This window comes from Microtus pennsylvanicus, chromosome 12, assembly GCF_037038515.1.
Source record: "Microtus pennsylvanicus isolate mMicPen1 chromosome 12, mMicPen1.hap1, whole genome shotgun sequence".
Lineage (NCBI taxonomy): Eukaryota > Metazoa > Chordata > Mammalia > Rodentia > Cricetidae > Microtus > Microtus pennsylvanicus.
Genome location: NC_134590.1, coordinates 61,476,216 through 61,496,722, shown reverse-complemented (window position 1 = coordinate 61,496,722; position 20,507 = coordinate 61,476,216). Strand labels below are relative to the sequence as shown.

The 20,507-nt window shown below is 50.3% G+C and overlaps 1 protein-coding gene across 2 annotated transcripts in view; it reads left to right on the top strand.

The window, feature by feature from the left end:
• The first annotated feature begins 6,120 nt into the window (after window positions 1-6,120).
• Acox3 (acyl-CoA oxidase 3, pristanoyl) overlaps window positions 6,121-20,507 on the top strand; it is a 33,268-nt gene continuing 18,881 nt past the window's right edge. Inside the window, exons 1-7 of one of the 2 annotated variants that reach the window (XM_075943804.1) lie at window positions 6,121-6,278; window positions 12,558-12,713; window positions 13,046-13,279; window positions 13,568-13,642; window positions 14,058-14,147; window positions 15,601-15,744; window positions 18,225-18,313. In XM_075943804.1, coding sequence (XP_075799919.1) covers window positions 12,570-12,713; window positions 13,046-13,279; window positions 13,568-13,642; window positions 14,058-14,147; window positions 15,601-15,744; window positions 18,225-18,313 — 776 coding nt within the window. In that variant the 5' untranslated portion in view covers window positions 6,121-6,278; window positions 12,558-12,569. Of the gene's footprint in view, window positions 6,801-12,557; window positions 12,714-13,045; window positions 13,280-13,567; window positions 13,643-14,057; window positions 14,148-15,600; window positions 15,745-18,224; window positions 18,314-20,507 lie in introns of both variants that reach the window. The other variant, XM_075943805.1, reaches the window with a different exon arrangement.

The window sequence follows — 20,507 nt, the reverse complement described above, 5'->3', positions numbered from 1 at the left end:
TGAATGGTAATACCAATCTATTCAAGGTCTTTAGCTGTGCTGCAGCGGCCAAAGATCAACAGTGACCAATGGTAGCTGCAGATGTGGGCGGGACTGAGGATACAGAGCTAAGCCGACTGTCCCCGAGATGCTGCCAGCTGGCAGAGGAGGCTGGCCAACAAGTCAGTATCTGTTGAACCTGAAAAGGTGTGTGTGTGTGTGTGTGTGTGTGTGTGTGTGTGTGTGTGTGGAAGGGGGTGCAGAAACAGAGAAAAGTTAGTGACTCAGTGTGGCTCCTTTAGCCTCAAAAGTGCTGAGAGAGAAAACTCATTGACAAGTGACTTAAAGAGAAATGATCTGTGCCTCTTCCCAAAAGCCAGACTCCAGAATACCCGGCTGTCCAAATAAAGGGGCCAGAACCCAACAAAATGCTTCCCCAGGTCACTGCTGCTTTCACAGTGGGGAACACAAGCTCATGCATATATCTGTCTGTGTTGCCAAAATTAGAGGGCAAAGTTTCCAGGGGGAATGAGTATTTACGGGGGGAGGGGAGCGTCGCTGGCTTGGGGTTTCTGGTATAAAGCTGGCTATCATTCCTCATTTTAGTTGCTATTAGACTATAAAGTGGTTTGTTGTTGTGTTTGGGGGTTTTGTTTCTCTGTTTTTGAGGCAAGGTCTTTCTGTTACCAAAGTTTCCTGGACCCGAGTAGCTGTAACAGGTCATGTTACCAGGGCCTGGATGTCCTACCATCTCTACCAAAACAAGTTAAAGAGACCCAAATTGGTGGATGCTCAAATCAGGGTTTGGGGAAATGGGGCAGAGACTTTATAAGATATGCCTCACAGTAAAACAAAGTGTGGTGCCAGGGGCAAGAGCCATGGGGCAGTGTAAACAGACACTGAGTTCAGTAGGATAGTTTCTCAAAAGAACCTTTCCCAGGACACCAGCCCACATCAATTGGATGGCTCTTGCTCTTCCCCAGGTGGTAACTTCTGGATTTCCAAACTTTGCTCCAAACCTAAGCCTGCAGGTTTCTTGGCTCTCTTTCACGCTGTTTTGACACAGAGCAGGGAGATAGGAACTAAATGATGGTGATGACACGCCTAGAAGCACAAGTTCACAGTTTTTTAGAGCTGGGATCTTCCTGTATAACTGAGGGACTTGAAACTCACTATGTAGACCAAGCTGGGATCTTCCTGTATAACTGAGGGACTTGAAACTCACTATGTAGACCAAGCTGGGATCTTCCTGTATAACTGAGGGACTTGAAACTCACTATGTAGACCAAGCTGGGATCTTCCTGTATAACTGACTGAGGGACTTGACTCACTATGTAGACCAAGCTGGGATCTTCCTGTATAACTGAGGGACTTGACTCACTATGTAGACCAAGCTGGGATCTTCCTGTATAACTGAGGGACTTGAAACTCACTATGTAGACCAAGCTGGGATCTTCCTGTATAACTGAGGGACTTGAAACTCACTATGTAGACCAAGCTGGGATCTTCCTGTATAACTGACTGAGGGACTTGACTCACTATGTAGACCAAGCTGGGATCTTCCTGTATAACTGAGGGACTTGACTCACTATGTAGACCAAGCTGGCCTTAGACTCAGATCTGCTCACCTCTGTTTCTTGAATCTTGGGTTTAAAGGCCTAGCTGGGGACCATCTTCTCAATGGTCTGATAGCCAAATGACAAGAGAGTAATGATTTTTAAGACTATCTTCACTCCTAGGGGATGATGAAATGTTTTAGCTGTTAAGAGCACATGTTTCTCTGTAGGGTCCTCGTGGTACAGGTCTTTAATTCCAGCATTTGGGAGGGAGAGACAGTCAGGTCTCCAAGTTTAAGACCAGCCTGGTCTACAGAGTGAGCTCCAGGATAACCAGGGCTACACAGGAAAACCTTTCCTTGAAAAACAAAACAATCAACAATAAAAACAAAAGCCGGGCGATGGTGGCACACACCTTTAATCCCAGCACTCGGGAGGCAGAGGCAGGCGGATCTCTGTGAGTTCGAGGCCAGCCTGGTCTAGAAGAGCTAGTTCCAGGACAGGAACCAAAAAAAGCTACGGAGAAACCCTGTCTCGAAAATAAAAATAAATAAATAAATAAACAATAAAAACAAAAGAAAAGAACATTTGCTGCTGAATCATGAGGACTGGAGTTCAGATTCCAGTTCAATATCTAGCAGCTCAGAAAAACCTGTAACTCCAGCTCCAAGGGCGTGGATGCCGTCTTCTGGCTTCCATGTGCACTTGCATTCATGGACATGTGCATGCTCACAGGCACAGACAAATGCACAATTATACCTACATGAAAACAATACCGTCACGCCTGCCAGGCCAATTGCATTTCTACACAGGCTGACCTCAAACTAGTGATCCTCCAGCTTCCTCCTCCTGAGTGCTGGGATTATAGGTATGTCATCACATTCCTATTTCACTGCTGCACGTCAAAAAGGGATGAAAGAGACCCGAGAAACCTACAGGCTTAGGCTTGGAACAAAGTTTGGAAATCCGAAAGCCACCGCCTGGGGAAGAGGAAGACCCATCCGGCTGATGTGGGCTGGTGTCCTGGGAAGGTTTCTTATGGGAAACTATCCTACTGGACTGGGTGTCTGTTTACTCTGCTGTGGCTCACCTCTCAGTACAACAACAGTCCACTTCCCTTGCCAACCTAACTCCTTGACCTTCTTCTTCCACCTGCTGAGTCCTGTCCCATTGTCTTTGATTCTTCAAACAAGCCAGGCTCACTCCAGCTTTTGGGGCCTTTCTTCTAGATTATACATTTCGAGATCATCTCTCCCGTTAGGAGTCAACTGAACTGTCCCTCCCCTGGCAGGGCTCCGTGCACCAACCAGACACCTCTCAGATCCTGCTGCTGCTGTTGTGGTCTGTCTTTCTATACCCGATCTTGTTTGCTCTCTGGAAGGGGCACTGTTAACCTGCACATCACAGCTTCCTGACCCCTCCCTCTAGAAGGGGCACTGTTAACCTGCACATCACAGCTTCCCGTTCCCCACCCCCAGAAGGGGCACTGTTAACCTGCAGCATCACAGCTTCCCGTCCCCTCCCTCTAGAAGGGGCACTGTTAACCTGCAGCATCACAGCTTCCCGTTCCCCACCCCCAGAAGGGGCACTGTTAACCTGCAGCATCACAGCTTCCCGACCCCTCCCTCTAGAAGGGGCACTGTTAACCTGCAGCATCACAGCTTCCCGTCCCCTCCCTCTAGAAGGGGCACTGTTAACCTGCAGCATCACAGCTTCCTCTCCTCTCCCTCTAGAAGGGGCACTGTTAACCTGCAGCATCACAGCTTCCTCTCCTCTCCCTCTAGAAGGGGCACTGTTAACCTGCAGCATCACAGCTTCCTCTCCTCTCCCTCTAGAAGGGGCACTGTTAACCTGCACATCACAGCTTCCCGTCCCCTCCCTCTAGAAGGGGCACTGTTAACCTGCAGCATCACAGCTTCCCGTCCCCTCCCTCTAGAAGGGGCACTGTTAACCTGCACATCACAGCTTCCCGTTCCCCACCCCCAGAAGGGGCACTGTTAACGTGCACATCACAGCACTAGGATGTTTATGGCACATAGCAGGTCCCAAGGTTAGGAAGTGTAACCAGAGAACTGCAGAGCAGAGAAGTCCTGCAAGGATTCCTGGGAGATGCAAGTCCTACCCTTTAGGGAAAGGAAACCAGCAAGGCTAGACAGGGGTCTGAGACAGTGTGGCCATAGTGGAGGTGAAGAATTTTTCTGTCTGCCCTCTGAGGGTGCCACTGGGCAGGCAGGCAACACATTCCTCCTTGGATCTCTTTTTGGGGGGGGGACTTACCAGAAAGTGCCCATAAATAAGGGGATCTGTTTAACTGCTGAGCCATCTCTTCAGCTCTTTTCCCTTTCTTATTAAACTGATTCTGTTTCCATTTCTGACCTCGTGTCCCTATTGCAACCTTTGTCCTGGGGTACAAGAACTCACTGAATTCAGATCTGTGGTTTGGCATTTTTTGTTGTTGTTACTGTTTGTTTTGTTTTTTTCTCCTTCTCTTTTGAATCTTGGCCAAGAGACTAACCATACTTGCCCTGACACACTGGGCTTTTTCATGGTTCCTATGCCTTCCATATCGAAAGGCAAGGCTTTTCACTTCCCTCCTCTCTACCCAAGTTTCCCTGTGTCATGGCTTATGGAGAGAAGATTGCCTCAGATTGCAGAAATCCAGGTAAATAGCCTGCATGAACACGTCTGTATGTCTTCACCAACGAGCTAATGCCAAGTCCTGCAGCAAGTCCCTGTAACACGGTACGTGTGACATTCCCTTAGGTCCCTTGATCATCAGCTATGCTGTGGTCAGTCAGGCCATTCATGGCTGGATTGCGATGCTCTCCTAGTCCCAAAGGAGATCTTTGACTCCTGAGAGCGTGAGTCTGCTTTTCTTTTCAGGCTGACAACCGTTGGATTGATTAAGATTTATAGTGGGATTCCTCCCTCCATTGGTTCACAGTAGGCGCATCCACAATGACTAAACTTCAACATTTGTGTGTGTATCTTCAATCCCAGCGCCCTTCGGGCTGCCCGCTGCTGTACAGTTTACAACTAGAAGGGGGCTGGTGTGGATGGTCGCGACAGGGCTGTCGCCAGCCACAGTAGGTACTGAATCCTCTCCACATTCTCTACTGAGTGTTGTGGTGACTGTCACTTTCCCTGTGGTGGTGACAGGGAAGGTATGGCAAGAGACAAGTAACCAGAGTGTGCGTGCAAACTTTATCAATGTACAGTCAAGTGTGTATACACTACCACCACCACCAAACAAAAATGTGCCAATACTCTCTGTTACCAGTGACAGCAACAGGACAAGTGGTAGAAAAGGGGGATAGCATGATAGGGCAGTGGAAGCAAAAGTGAGTAACCAGGGAGCAAGGGTGGGGTCTGCCGGTTGCCAGGTCTCTCTCCCCGAGTCTTCCAAAAAGCCAGCCCACCTGCAGCCTTTGTCGGTCTTATCAGGAAGCAGCTGTTGAGGCAAGGACAAAACCCTTTCCTTCTGATGACCTGAGTGCTGTCCGTGCCTGAGGAAGGTGGGGTCTAGTTCTTCTTGCCACCACCCTGCAGTCTCATTGCCATCCGGGTTCAACACAGATGTCCAGTTAAGTTCTCTGTCACACACAGGCTAGGCAATGTCCTAAGACTCAGGAGGGGACCATAAAGTTGGGAGGAGCTGGATGGGCAAAAGCTACCAAGCCTTTTGAAGCTTTCTTGAAGAACAGCAGGTCAGAGCTGAGAATGAGAGACCGATTTATTTAGTTCACAATACCTTGGTTTGTCAGCCAGCCTGGCTTGAAACTTACTGTCTTCCTACCTCGGCTTCCCTGGTGCTGGTATTGCAGGAAAAGTTCAGCCTTACAATGAACTGGACAAATCTTTAACCCAACCACCGCAGAACTAAATAAAGACGGAAACAATGGCATCCAAACACGCTGAGGCAGTCCCGAGAAGAAGGACTTGGCAGAGGCAGAGAACTGGAGAATTGTGAGGGTGGAGGTGGGGGAGGGGCAGGACAGGACGACGACGTGCACCCTTGGTGGCCAGGGGAGGCGGAATATGCTTTGTGAGTTTTCCCTGCATGTTTACCTACTGCAATGGTACCGCTCCTACACAGAACTGACAGCCAACGGTTTTCTTTCCCCCATCCATCCAACTCCACTGCCACAGACACTACTATTATTATGTGTGTAATGTGTGCAGGCACAGATGTACTAGGTAATGCTCCTGGAGGTTGGAGGACCTCTTTCAGGAGCACTATTCTAGGAGTTCCTGGTAAGGAGGTCCCTTTCGGAAACTAGTAACAATTCTGGATAAAGTGTATCTTAAAAGAGCCGCGGTCTCACTCTCCCCGGAAGTGCCCCCCAGAGTCTCAGGAAGCCTGGACCAAAACAGGACTGCTCTGACCTCGGCTAAGGGCGTTTTCTGAGTAAGCTCGAGGGCTCTAACCCGGTCGAGGGCGACCAGGACGAAACCCTGTAATTCCAAACCCAGAAACACATCTGAGCAGTGCCTTGGCAGGCATCCGCATTTCCTTGGTTACGAGTCGGCACAGAATGATGACGTGACACCAGCTGGCCAAGACTTGGGGCAGAGGGCGGAGAGTGGCTTGGAGGGATGACGTCACGCTCCAGGATGGGTAGGAAGAGGTCGAGCAGGCGGCGCCAGCCTGCCCCGCCCTCAGACACCAGGACACTCCTGATCAACAGAGTGCGTAGGACGCCGGGGTGACTAGCACCGCAGACCCCAAGCTGGATCCGGGCGGTGAGGAAATGCGGGGCTCGGGAGGTTCAGGACAGGACTGGGGAGTTTGCACCCTGCCCCGAGGTCATGTTCTTTAGTACGAGAAAGAGGTGACTGCAGCTTTTAGAGTCTGTCCCTTCGCAGGGAGTTATCCTAAGACAGAATTTGAGCAGAGTTAGCTGTAGATTGAATTTGTTTGTAGTGTTTATGGACTGCTCCCCACTGGGCCTGGGCAGGATACTCTTCATGCTTCTCCTCAGGTGCAGTGAAGTCTAGACCTAGCAAAATCTTAGGAAGCCAGCTGCCACTGATCAATACCCGAGACGTTAATTCTCCCTACTGGTCTCAATTGCCCAGGCTGGCCTTGAACCCGATCCTCCCGGCTCACAGAGTCTTGGCAGTAGTCAGAACAGTAGGACAATTCATTATGCCCAGCATGAAACTGAGTTTTTAAAGTGGAAGCAGAGACAAGGAACAGACCCGTGAAGGTGGAGTCCCCAGCTACTTTGTTGAAGACTCAAACAGAGGAAATCTTCACATAAGGTCAGGTGTACTGGAATCTCCCAGGCGGCCTGAAAAGTTTCAGTCCGATAACGCAGTGTGTAGTGTTAGTGTTGCCTGGTTCTGGTCTGTTGGGGCTGTACATAGAAGACTTCAGGCCAAAACTAAGGCCTCATGTTTTATTTTAAATGGAGGGAAAGACTGGAGAACAATGATATCGAAGCTGCCGTTTAGTGCAGGAAGCATCTCAAGTGCTTGATTTGCGTCCCAGGAACCTCCTAGGCAGACATTGTCCTGTGTGACCATATCCTTGCTTCTGAGAAGCAGGTGGCAAAACAACTGGCTAAGGTCACTGGCCTGGTAAACTGTATCTATTGGGACTGGAGCCAAGACAGCCTGGCTCTGCGGGCTGTTGGTGACAGCTGTGGCACGGTGTAGCTGTGGTGGTGACCTCAGGGGGCCTGGGACCTTTGGGAGTTGATGAGGATCTGGGATCTTGCATCACACGTTGCTCCTTTGCCACAGGTGTTTGTAATTAAGATGAAACACACTTTCTCTTGTTGCCTACGATGACCTGTATTAGTCAGGGTTCTCGAAAGGAAACAACTAAGAGAATGGATATAAAGGAAGGGCTCTAGCAGGCCCAAGCATGGCGCACATGATGCCAACAGGTTTTGCCTTTTACCCTTCTCCCTGCTGCTAAAAACCGGTTTATTCCTAGCGCTAGCCATCAAGGTCTGTTCCCTTATTTGGCCACTTTCTTCTCCTGAGGCTGACCCTAAGGTCCAGCTATCAACGTATCAAAGTCCAGCAATCAAAAGCCCCCTTTTGACAACCCCAATTAGCCTGTCCAATTAAAAATAATTGGATACCTCAACCTAACACAGGCTTTTCCCTTTACAAACTGCCATTTGCCCATGAGTCACATCTGTCCTCTCTATTCAGAGGCAGTCTTTTGTCACTCTGGGGCAAATATCCCTTCCCCCCTCCCTTGCCCCTGTTCTCCCCCCTCCCTTGTCTCCTGTCCCCTGTCTTTGTCCCTCTGCTACAAATACATCTCCTTGGTACTGAGAACTTGATCTTTGTGTGTCCTGTGCTGACTCACGTCCTTTCGATATGTATTCGTATCTGTATCTATATATTTGTGTAAACTGTGTGTATAATTTATTAGATTGGCTTACAGGATTTGACCTGGATAGTATGACAATGGCTGTCTCATTCTGAGAGGCCAAGAATCCAGTAGCTGCTCTGTCCACAAAGCTAGATAGCTCAGCAGTCCCAGTTTGGGGTTGTAGTCCTGGGGAGCTCCTGGTCTTTAGTCTTTGTTGGAATCCTGAGGAAGCTGGTTCTAATACTGGGGAAGGAATACCTCCACAACAGGATAGGTGAGCTTGCCAGTGAGAGTGGGAACAAGCAGGCAAAATGCAAACTTTCCTTCCCTTTATCTGGGCAGTGCCACCAGAAGGGGCTTTCCTGCTTCAGATGATCTGAACAAGAGCATCCCTCGCAGGAATGACCGGAGGCTTGTGTTTTAGTTGACTGGAGATGCAGGCAAGCTGGTGATCAGAATTAGCCATCACATGCCTTATCCAAGAGTGTTTTGTAAATCTAAGAGGACAGAAATAGGCTCTTCCGTCATCTTATAAGAATTTGGTGGGTCTAGTTTGTATGTGTAGATCTGTGAATGGGGAGATACTTTTGTGTGTGTGAGAACCTTGTCCTTTTATGTGGAGCTCCAGAATTGTTGAAAAGACTGCTGCTTCTCACTGAATTTCTGTGGCGTGCCAGACAAGAAGCAAGTGACAGCATGTGCAAGGGTTGTTTTGTTTGTTTTTTAAGTCAGGGTGTCATGTGGCTCACAGACTGGCCTTGGACTCACTAAGTAATCAAGGCTGGCCTTTAACACCAGATCCTCCTGCCTCTGCCTCAGAAGTGCTGGGGTTACAGGTGTATAACCCATGGCAGGATAGGAGATGTATGTATGTGTGTATGTATATAATATATATCACTTATGTTGTGGAATATTATTTTAAGGTGTATTTGTTAATGCTGTGGAACGTTTGTTTAACTCTCTGAAGCTGTGTTACTTTACCTGTCTAAAACACCTGACTGGTCTAATAAAGAACTGAACAGCCAATAGCGAGGCAGGAGAAAGGATAGGCGGGGCTAGCACACAGAATAAATAGGAGAACTCTGGAAAGAGAAGAGAAGGAGCCAGAGAACAAGGAGAGGAGGACACCAGGGGCCAGCCACCCAGATACACAGCAAGCAACGGAGAAAGAAGTCAAGAAAGGTATACATAAATAGAGAAAGGTAAAAGCCCAGAAGCAAAAGGTAGATGGGATAATTTAAGATAAGAAAAACTGGCCAGAGACAAGCCAAGCTAAGTCCGGGCGTTTATAAGTAAGAATTAAGCCTCTGTGTGTGATTTATTTGGGAGCTGGGTGGCGGGCCTCCAAAGTGTAAAGAACCAGAAGAACAAAGAGTAAAGAATAAGTAAAGAGTAAAAAACCAACAACAACACACATACTTATTTTATGTGTGTGTTCACCTGTGTGTATGTGTATACAGCATGTGGGTACGGTGCCTGCAGAGGACAGGAGAGGATGTCCCATCCTCTGGGACTGGAGCTAGCTGGTTGTGAGCTGCTTTGAGTGCTGAGAACCAAACCCAGGTCCTCTCCAAGAGCCACCAAGGGATCTTAACCGCCGAGCCACCTCTCCAGCTCCCTAAATACAATATGGATGCATTAGTTACCGTTCTTGTGGCTGTGACAAAATACTTGGCAAAACAACTGAGGGGAGGAAGCCCTGCTTCCTCTCACAGCTCCCAGGCACAGTCCATCACGCCTGGGAAGCATGGCAGCGAGGGACGAGTGCTGTGCTCAGCTGGCCATTTTTGGATTTGTGTGTGTGGGTGTAGCATGTGTGTGAGTGTGTAGTGTGCGCACGTGTGTGTGTGGTTGGATTCTGTCCTCTCCTACCATGTGTGTAGTGTGTATGTGTGTGTGTGTGTGTGTGTGGTTGGATCCTGTCCTCTCCTACCATGTGTGTAATGTGTGTGTGTGTGGTTGGATTCTGTCCTCTCCTATCATGTGTGTGTGTGTGTGTGTGTGTGTATGTATGTGGTTCTGTCCTCTCATGTAGCTCAGACTCCATGCATCAACCTTGATGACCAGCACTTTTACCTACTGAGCCATTTGCACCCTCACCCCTTATATATATATTTTAAATTGTTTTATTAATTTATACTGTGGGGCAGAGGCTCTTGTGCCTACCATAGCATGCATGTGCATGTGTGTGTGTTGGGGGGGATCATAGAACAAACTAGGGGAGTTGGTTCTCACCCTCTATCATGTGAGCCTCTAGGATTGAACTCAGGTCTCTAGGCTTGACAGCAGATGCCTTTAGTGCTGAGCCATCTTGCCTGCCCCTCTTTTTTTTTTTTTAATTTAATCTGGAACCCCAGCCCATGGGATGATGTTTCCATGTTTACCTTGGGTCCTCCTTCAGTTAAATGTCTCTGGAAACAACCTCAGGTGCACCCAGAAATAAGATTTCTATGAGATTCCAGGTCCAGTCAAGTTGACAGTAAGGTTCTACCATCATAGACGGTAAAGGCAGAGGAGATTGCTTATGTGGACTGGAATTGTCAAACTAAACTCGTCTGTGGCTGTTCCTCTGCTTTCCACCCAGTTAGGTGGTCATAGCCCCCATTGCTTCTCCCTGCTGATGGCTCTGTTGCCAATGTTAGCTGCTAGCCATGAGTTACTGGCCAGTGTTGCCAGGAGGCTGATTACCTCAGGTAGCTCATTTGGGTCTTGGAGGTGTTCCAGGTGCTATTAATTAAATTAATCTCTCCTTACAGCTGCCAAAATCTTAGCTCCTTGTCTACAGCCGTGCTCCTCAACCTTCCTAATGCTGTGACCCTTTAATACAGTGCCTCATGTTGTGGTGACCCCTAATCATAAAGTTATTTTCATTGCTACTTCCTAACTGATTTTGCTACTCGTAATGAATCATAGTGTAAGTACCTGTGTTTTCTGATGGTCTTAGGGGATCACTGTGAAAGGGTAATTTGGCCCACAAAGGGGTCACGACCCGTGCCGATCTACAGAGTTGTCTTGTGTCTTTCCTAAGCTGGGGCTGGGTTGGTAGAAGCCGTCCTTACTTGCACTGTAGTTAGTTCTAATAGTCTGCATTAGAAACAATCTGCTTGGAGCAAGAATATGTAGCAAGCAGCAGTGCCCAGCTTGTGTTCCCCTAACAGGGAAAAGTCTCGTGGAAACTGACCACTGCTCCCTGCCACTGGCCTTGTTTCTTGGAGTCTTCTTGCCTCTTACCAGTCACGAGTCTGTCTCGAATCCAGTAGCAGGCGTCCTTCATTGTTTGCTTGTTTTAATATTTATCTTTGTGTGTATGCGTGTGCCTGAATGTGTGTCTGTGAACCACATGTGTGCCGGAGCCCAAGGAGTTCAGAGACGTGTTAGATGCCCAGGAACTGGAGACACTTGTAAGCTCAGATAGGTGCTAGAAACCAAATCCATAGCCTAAGCAAGAACAGTAAGCCCTTTTAAGCACTGGGCCTTCTCTCCAGCCCTGACTTCGTTGTTTTAACCTCTTCATTCCCTTTTAACCTTGTGTCTTCTTCCACTGTAGCGCATGTGGGGAACGGGGAGTTTTCTCCATGGCCTCTTTCCCCTTACTGCCTCTGTGAGCTGACTCCTGCTTCTGTGTTCCTACAGTGCCCCTGGTGTATGGGTCCTGATGTCCCCTCTGTCTCCTGACCAGAATCCGAGGTTTCTCTTTTCCTGAGAACAGATGGTGGAAGTTTTCCAGTCCTGTCAGTCTTTACCAAGACATAGTTTTTGTTCCAGAAACTCATTCTGTTGTCCTTCCCTCGCCTCTCCTTTGGGCCCTTGCTCTTGTCTCTGTGTTTCCTCCCTCTGGCCTTGGATTTAGAGGCTTATGTTTCTGTGGGGACCACCTTCTTGGCTCAGAGTTGGGGAAGGTCTCGTAGGACTTGGTCTGTGAGGGCAGGTGCTCAGCCATGCTATGCCCCTGCTTTTCCTGTCACAGGAAAGCATTGCCAGCACTGTGACCACCACCTGAAATCCAGTCCTAGACCATTTGAACAGTCACCTCAGCAGATCCCAAAGGTGTTTGGGTCTCCTTGCCTGGATTTGGCTTTCGGATTCTTGTTGGCCAGAGCATAGGCCCTTTGCCTGTATGCCATGATGAGTCGGGTCTCTGGAAGAGGACCCAGTTTATCCAGAGAATTCCAGAACAGTTCTTTGGTGAAAAGCACCTACCTGCTCTGTCAGTGGGATGCCTAAGTACTGCGTACAGACTGACAGTAGTCTCGACTTCTGTGTCCAGTGGGCCTGTGTCCAGGTGAGCAGGGACATCGTGTGTTGTAAGTAGCCAAATTCCAGAGGGAAAGCTCCCTGGCTCTGGGCCTAATGATCCATGAGGGACCTGAACTTCCTCCTACTCCAAAGACCACAGTGTCCTCAGGCTGGACAGTCCACAGCTACCTGGTTTATCACAGCCTGTTTATCTTGGCCCTCTTTCCACTGCCTCTGCAGATGGATCAGCTCTGCCTGTGTCCTCGCTGTCTGTTCAGGAGTGCAGTCCAGGAGGGGGGTGCTGCCTCACCCTCTCTTTTGGACATCGGTGTCTCCATGTTGATGCCTTACCACTTGGCTACTCTTGCTTTAGAGCCACTGGCTTTGCTCTTGTTCTGACATGTTGTAGCTGTTCGCAATGGCGTCACACGGCAGGTTTGGTTCTCGTGCAGGTTGACAGTACCATGGGATCTACAGCAGAAGGAAGAGACAGTGCCTTATGGCCGGACATCCCCAAGGGACCTCTTAGTGTCTACCGAGCAAGAGCCTCCTTCAGCTCCAAGGAGCTGCTGCTCTTCTGGGACGACCAGGATGTGGTCGAGTTCAAGGTGAGGGCCACGTGGAGTCTGGCTGTGTCTTTATTCCCTGATGGAAGTGACCTTTCCGGCCCTCATAGCTCTGTGGTATGGATAGTTCTTGGGACAGTGTGGTCTGTCTCCTCTTACCCAAAGATGGGCCCCAGGATGCCAGAAGGAAGGATTGGACAAGATCTTGGAATTCCTATGTCCTCTTCTCAGCTGGGATGGATGTCTTCATCTGGGGGATTGTGGATCAGACTAGGTGCCAGGCAACCATGGCCCCGAGAGAAACCAAATGTGTAAGAGCACATGAAACCTCACCTTTGGCCTTCAAGTTGACACCCCGTGCCCTGTGTTTACAGGAAACCATCTTCAAGACTCTGGAGAATGACCCTCTCTTTGCCCGCTCCCCTGGGACTGATCTGCCTCTAGATAAGCAACGGGAACTGAACTTCCTTCGCTGTAAGCGGATCTTCGAGTATGACTTCTTCCGCGTGGATGAACTGTTGAAGAATTTCATAAAGGTCCCAGTGTTGCTTAACAGCCTGGGCATGTACGACTGGTCCCTGGCTGCCAAATGTGTCCTCCACTTTTTGGTGAGTGTGTGACAGAGAGCAGGGAACCCATGTCCACACAAGGCCACACATCAGACACAAACCACAGCCACCTGGTTCCAAAAATATTCAGAATTTAGGGTCAGTGACAAGATTTTTGGCTTTTGGTGCAAATTTACACCCATGGGTTCTTGGATAAAATATATTCATTCAGTAGTTCAGTAGGAAGGGATATAAGGTAAGGAGGGTGTGGGGTAGGTGTGAGGTGTGCCTGCCCTGAGCCTGGAGCGGCTAGCTGCACCCCCCACCCCCATCTGTGTTACATTTCAGGTGTTTGGATCCGCACTGTTCAATTCTGCCTCTGAGCTGCGCTTCAAGTACCTTGAAAAGATGTTTAACCTGGAGGTGAGTCGGCTACGGTGAGCCATGACCAGCGCCATCACCGTACTTACCCGTGGACAGGCAGGCCACGGGAGAGCCCTGGGAGGCCAGGCCCTGCTTTTCTAAGTGCCCTCAGGCTGGCGCTCTGCCGTACCCTCTCTGTCTGGTTGTGGAGTTAGCTCTCCTGCCTGCCTGAATGCCCCCGTGGCCTCCTCTGGCTGTAAAAGTCTTCGCAGCCTAAACCCAACCCAGGCTGCTGCCAGCAGGTAGGAGTGGTATCCAGTGCAGCAGGGTAGCTCAGTTGTCCCATCGTCTGCCTGCAGAGGCAGGGAGAAGTGTGCCCGGGCTTCTGGCTTTGGTCTTCGAGGGGTCATGGTAGAAAGGACTACACACAGGAACACATCTCTCACCTGCTGTCACTTTGTGCTTTAATGTTCAGATTTTTGGCTGTTTTGCTCTGACTGAACTGAGTCATGGGAGCAACACCAAGGCCATGCGGACGACAGCTCACTACGATCCTGCCACCCAGGTAGGTTCTGGACTCCCCTGTGGAGCACATGAAATGTTGTGGACAATAATTAATCAAGAGTGTTGTCGTGTTGTCCCCTTACACACTCACCAGAGGTCTCTGTCAGATGCCTCTGAGAGCATGCCTTGTGCTGAGGCGTGAAGCCTTCGCCTTCCATGCTGAGTGAATGGGGACACATGGAAGGTCAGATACTCCTGCTCCGTGAAGTGTTCCAAAGGAGAGTGGTTCTTCCCAGCCTCAACCCTGGGGCCTGCCTTGCCTGCATGCTCATAGGGCTTTTGGTGGCTGCACAGCCTTCTCTGCCCATTGCTGCCTTGATCTTAGCTACTTGCCATATTTCTGGCCTCCTTGTGATACCCTTGCTGCCCACTGGTAGGGCATTGCTGGGCACTGTTCTGTGTGGACACCGCCTTCTGCTGGGAGACACTGTGAGGACAGGCCATTACTGTCCTCTCTAGGAGGTCCTAGTATGCAGGGTGGGAGGGACATGGCTCTTCAATGTCGTGGATGGTCAGTGCTGAATGGGGTGTGGAAGCCCCCTTTCTCCCCTTGTCTGAGGATTGTGCTCTGCCACCACCTTCCTTTGTGTGCTTTTGGGAGCCTCGCCCCTCTCCATTAGCTGGGGTGTGATCGAGAGGGTCCGCGTGCAGAAATGAAGCTCGGTGTTCAGCTCTTGCTCACTGCCCATTCGCCCACATGGCTGACTGTGGGCTCCAGCCCGAACTGCTGTGTGGTGAAATGGGATGGATCGTACTGTGTGCAGCCCTGCCAGGGCAAGGAGAAGTGAGGAAGGGACCGCCGTGCAGTTTGTCATACCTGCCAGCACATAGATCTTCATGGTTTCTTGCCTGCTTCTTGACCTGCTCTTGGTCTTTCTGATTCCTTGGCCTTGTCTGATCCCACTGTACTCTGGTGCCTGTGGCTTCAGTGGGACTTCTGTGGGTGGGAAGCCCGTGTTGACTGGTAGCAAAGGACCCCGGGGCCATACCTTAGGCTGTGGGCAATTGCTGCCTCACATCCGTGCCAGGGACGTGTGGCCCCAGCTCATGCACCAGTTTATGCCTCCCTTGTCCATTCCCAAAGTCCCTTTCCAAAGCTGATGCTCTTTGCAGGTGCCCATAGTCAGGGCAACAAAGGGAAAGCAGGCCCCTTCTTTAGCTTTCGGGAGAGAACGTGGCACACCTCTGCTGGCAGGATGTGGCCAGTGTCAGCCTCTGTGGGCAAAGTGCCAGCCAGCAGTTCATCGTGTGAGAGACCAAGCCTCATTTTCCATGTCCTCTGTATGGTGATCCTGGGACAAAAATAAAGTCAGCTTGGCCCGCACAGGAAAGACAATGTTGAGTCCATTCTTGCTGTTGGCTCAGAGGCTTGGAGCCTGGGCGGAGCCCGCTGCGAGGACAAGCCATTCTCTGGTCTCGGATGCTGACTTCAAAGCCACCATCTCCCTTCACAGGAGTTCATCTTACATTCCCCGGATTTCGAGGCTGCCAAATTTTGGGTGGGCAACATGGGCAAGACAGCAACTCATGCAGTGGTGTTTGCTCAGCTTTACATGCCGGATGGCCGGTGCCATGGACTGCATTCCTTCCTGGTGCAGGTAAGCCCTGGGTGGGGCTGTGCCCAGGGAGACAGTTACCTGCAGCCACAGGTACAGTGCTGTCAAGCACAGACTTGCATTGCTGTTAAAGACGCTTGTGCAGGCACTGGCTTCCTGTAGCATGTCTCAATTTTAGACCACAGGGCTGCAATGCTGCTGGAGTCTCTGAGTGGTGCTAAGCACCCGGCAGCCTGTCACCATGTCACATGTCAGTAGCGCTCAGGAGACTGAGGCAGGATGGTGAGACTGAGGCAGATCTGGCCTACGGAGTAGATTCTGTCTCAAAAATCAGAATCAACAACTGTTGTAAGAGGAGCTCAGTGGTAAGTCAGCATCCCCCTCCAGCAGAGCATCCGCACTCAGGGAACCTCAGTGACATCTTAGCATCCCTCTCCAGCAGAGCATCCACACTCAGTGACATCTCAGCATCCCCCTCCAGCAGAACATCCGCACTCAGTGACATCTCAGCATCCCCCTCCAGCAGAGCATCCGCACTCAGGGCACCTCACCATCCCTCTTCTGCAGAGCTCCTGTATAGAGGGCACAGTCCATGCTGGCCTGCAGGATTGACAGTCTTGCACATACCATGGGAAATGGATAGGTGAATTTGCACAATTAATATTTATGAGTTAAGCATGGCCTTAGGTATTTTTGCTTTTCACTTTGGAATTTTTTTCCAGATGAGCTGGAAACTGGCACCAGCCATATATATGTATTTTAAAAAAAAGATGTACTTGTTTTTGTTTTATGTGCATGGCTGAGTACTGTGCTCCGTGTACATGCAGTCCCTGTGGCGGCCAGAAGAGGGCGTCTGGTGCCATAGAGCTGGAAGTGGGTTGGTTGTGAGCTGCCTGATGTGGTGTTGGGAACCAAACCCGTGTTTTCTGCAAGAACTACTGAGCCACCCCTCCAGGCCCCACTAGTGGGCTTGTTTGTTTGATTGTTTGAACACTGCCAACTGTTTTTGCCCTGTTAGTTGCTCCTATGTTAGCTTTCTGCTGCGGTAACAAAATTCCTAACACAGTAACTTCAAAGAAGGAAAGGGTTAAACAGTCTCAGTTTTGAGGTGTCCGGACATGGCCTCCTGGCTCTGGTGCTGCTGTAGGCCTATGGCAGCCCAGGTATCCTGACAGGAGTGTGAAGCTGAATAAGCTGTGCCTGGGGACAAAATGAGAAGAAACAGGAGGTGACCAGGGTCTCAGTAACCTCTTTTAAGGGACACACTTTGTCCTTTAAAAGACACACCGTATCCCACCTCCCCACCACACCATGGGCTGAAGACCATTTAGTTCTGGGGACTGTAATCCAAACCTTGACATTTCCTGGTCATCTCTACTGTCTCTCCAGTTGTTCAGTTCTTATGGCATTTATTTCAAAAGGTTTCCAAAATATTTGTGTCTAAATCTTTACTGAAAGATTATAGAAAATTAAAAGATGCCTATGGTTGAGCTTTAGCCTTACTATTATATATATTAAAGTTAAATAAAATCAGATCCACAAAATAAAAGCTAGTGACTCGTATAAAGTGCCTCGATTCAACCAACCCACTCTCCCTCCCTATTTTTCCCCCTTGGTTCTGGGGTTTGGACCCAAGGTCTCCCACATGCTAAGTCCATACTGTACCCTGGACTGCCTTCTGGAATTAGATGTGTTTTCTGGGTGGGTAGGCAGAGCCGTGGTTGGTCCTGACTACTGTGTGCCATCAGTGTCTGTCATCTAGAACAACAGCATCTCTAGACACTGACCCCACCCCCTTGAGGGGAAGGGAGGCAGTGGGGCCTCTGCTTCATGGTTGGCAGTGCTGCTTCATGCGGAATGAAACCTGGCTTTTTTTGGCAGAGCCCCTGGGTCAGGAGTCTAGCTAGTCGTGCCCGCATTCCTGTAGGGACTGTTTAGTGGGCACCCTCTGGGTCATGTCCTGGCTGGCCTTCCCACAGCACATGTGTGTGCAGCCATTTTTGACGTTATACTGGAGTATCCTGCAGGTCCTCTGTCTGAGGCATGAACAGGATCTCTGCACTTCCCCTAAACAGTGTGGGCCCCCACCCCACCCTGTGCTGCCTGTCTAAGTCAGGAGAGCCACTGGGCTCAAGAGCTGGAATCAGGGCTCAGGGTACTCCTTGATGGCTAAGGATGCTCACTCCTGCCATCCCCAGCTGCTGGCTTCATCCACTGGTCACCATGTCATGCCAGCTTCTGCCCCTCTCTGAGTCTGTCTCCTTTTGTGAGGACACCTACCATGGATTTAGGGCCCACCCAGAAGTCCAGGTGATCTTGTGTTGAGGGCTCTGCCTTTTGTCAGCTGCAGAGGCCCATTTTCCGCGGAAAACTCCATCTCCAGACCTGTACATATCACTCCAGGGGACCCGGTATGACCCAGAGCTATCCAGAGTTGCCCCTGAAAATGGTTGTCTTGTCTGGACATGCCACCTTGTCCGCTGAAACACTAACTGGCTGTTATTCCTCATGGCTTTGTACAGATTCGGGACCCAAAGACTCTGCTTCCGATGCCAGGGGTGATGGTCGGTGACATAGGGAAGAAGCTGGGGCAGAATGGCCTGGATAATGGGTGAGTGCCACTGACGTCATCAGACAGATGCTACCTCCCTGGGGCGCCAGGGTTGTTCCTAGGCCACAGGCTGGAGCTGGCTGCCAGTGCCACACTCACTCAAGAGTGTGGGTGTCTCAGGGCCTGGCTTGGCTATGGTAGGCCCCACCAGTGCACTTCTTTGAGTAGCAGCCATGGTCTGCATGGTCGCAATTTTGAGAGGTTTGCCTTGTCCTAGCACTCTGTGGGTCAGCTTCTCACAGTGTGGCTCTCCAAGCTCCCAGGTTAGTCTAGGGCTTCCCCCTGCTGCCTGAGGAAACCTCAGGCCCTTCCTTCCTCTGTGGTTTCCTGCTGGTCGGCCTTAGTTGCCCACTGTGGAGTCTGCCATGAATATTCACTTTGAATCCCTGAGGCAGCAATTGGCAAAGTGCTGGGCGCACGATGGTCAGGGAAGTGCCTTTGACCCCCATCCTACGGCCGCTTGGAAGCAGGGTTGATCTGTAGCCTTGTGCATTGAGCACCCAGATGAGAGTGAATACCGTGGGCTGGGCTGAGCCCGGAAGGACCTTTGCTAATTCCTTAACCAGGCTGAGTTCCCATGGTAGGACAGCTGGGTGGCTCGAGGTTTATCATGTCCCAGGTGGAGGAACAGTGGTGAAGCCAGCTCCCAAGGGTTCTCTGTAAACAGAGACTGCTCGTTCATTTTCTGCCCAGACTTGAATAATCACACAGAAACTATATTAATTACAACACTGTTTGGCCAGTCGCCTAGGCATTTCCTAACTAGCTCTTACATCTTAAATTAACCCATTTCTATTAATCTGTGTATCACTGTGGGACTGTGCTAAGGTTCCGGTGTCTGTCTCCTTCGGCAGCTACAGGTGTCTCTTTGACTCCACCTACTCTCTATCTCTATCTCTGCTCAAATTTCCTGCCTGGCTTTGCTCTGCTAAGCCATTGGCCGAAACAGCTTTATTCATCAACCAGTATAAGCAACACATATACAGAAGGACATCCCACATCAGTTTCTCAGTGCCCCTGAGCGTCTGTCTTTGAGACCCAGGTTGGCAGCAGCTGAGTGGCATCTAACAGGGTAGGGCTCACTACCATCCCTACCATTTCTAGTCCAGCTTCTTCTATGCCTAGCCTTCAAGGGAGCTGCCAGCAGCCCAGGCCGCTTTTCTGTGTTCCACCCGGGGTCAGTGTGTGCACATTCCACCCAGCTACAGGATGCCTGGCCCAGTGCACTTAGACCCCTCTCTGCCCACGAGGTAACTCAACTGTTAAGAGGCCAAATAGGGCATCCCCAAGCATTGAGTCCTGTGCTGTGTTAAGTGTGTTTGTCTACCTCAGTTCTGTGTGTTTAGGCTCTCAGCATCACCTCAGGCAGCTGCTGTGTCTGGCTACTGAGTCTAGCCACCTCCCAAGAGAGATCCTGACCTGTACCAGGTACTTCCTAAGGCTATCCTGGACACTCCCTTGTCTGCCCATCACCAGAAGGCTGGGGCAGGACCAGCGGAGGACTCAGGCCTCTTGACTCTGCAGGCCGGCCTCAGGCGGTGTAGAGGGGGCCAGAAGCACCAGTACCTAGCAGTATCAGCTTAAGGAGAAAGATCAGGGCTCAGAAGTCATAGAGCTGTCATTCGCCCCCCCCCATCCTCCCCCCCCCCCCCGAGGGCTCTGTGTGCAGCCTGGCTGACCTTGGCTTGTGCTGGTGGAGTATTGTAACATATAGCCAGTGGTCCCAGGGCCTCTGTCTGCTGCTCTTCCTGGTCTACAGATTAGAGCAGTTAGAGTAACTTTGGGACATAATAGAGAGCTTGAACTTGGCCCATCAAGGCAGCTCCTATTTTTAGGGAATGGATAGTGTCCTGGGACGCGTCTCACAGGCACCAAATCAGACGTTAACACGAGCCTCAGCGTACAGGTATGGCAGAGGCTTGGCTGAGTGTCACCATGGACACACTGCAGGTCAGCCTGAGCAGCTGTTCCAGCAAAGCAAATCAGTCCAGTGACCTGTTATGCCCTCTCTGTCATGCTTGGCCACTGAGTCCTTGGAAGAAACTAAACTAAGCTTCCTGCCTGCACTGACCACAGGCTACCAGCAGAGGACGCCAGAGCTCCAGGACTGAGTGGCCGCTCTGCTGGTGTTAGGCCTCAATTCAAAGAGCAGCACTGTAAGTTAGTGCTGCTTTCTTTTCTCTCTCTCTCTCTC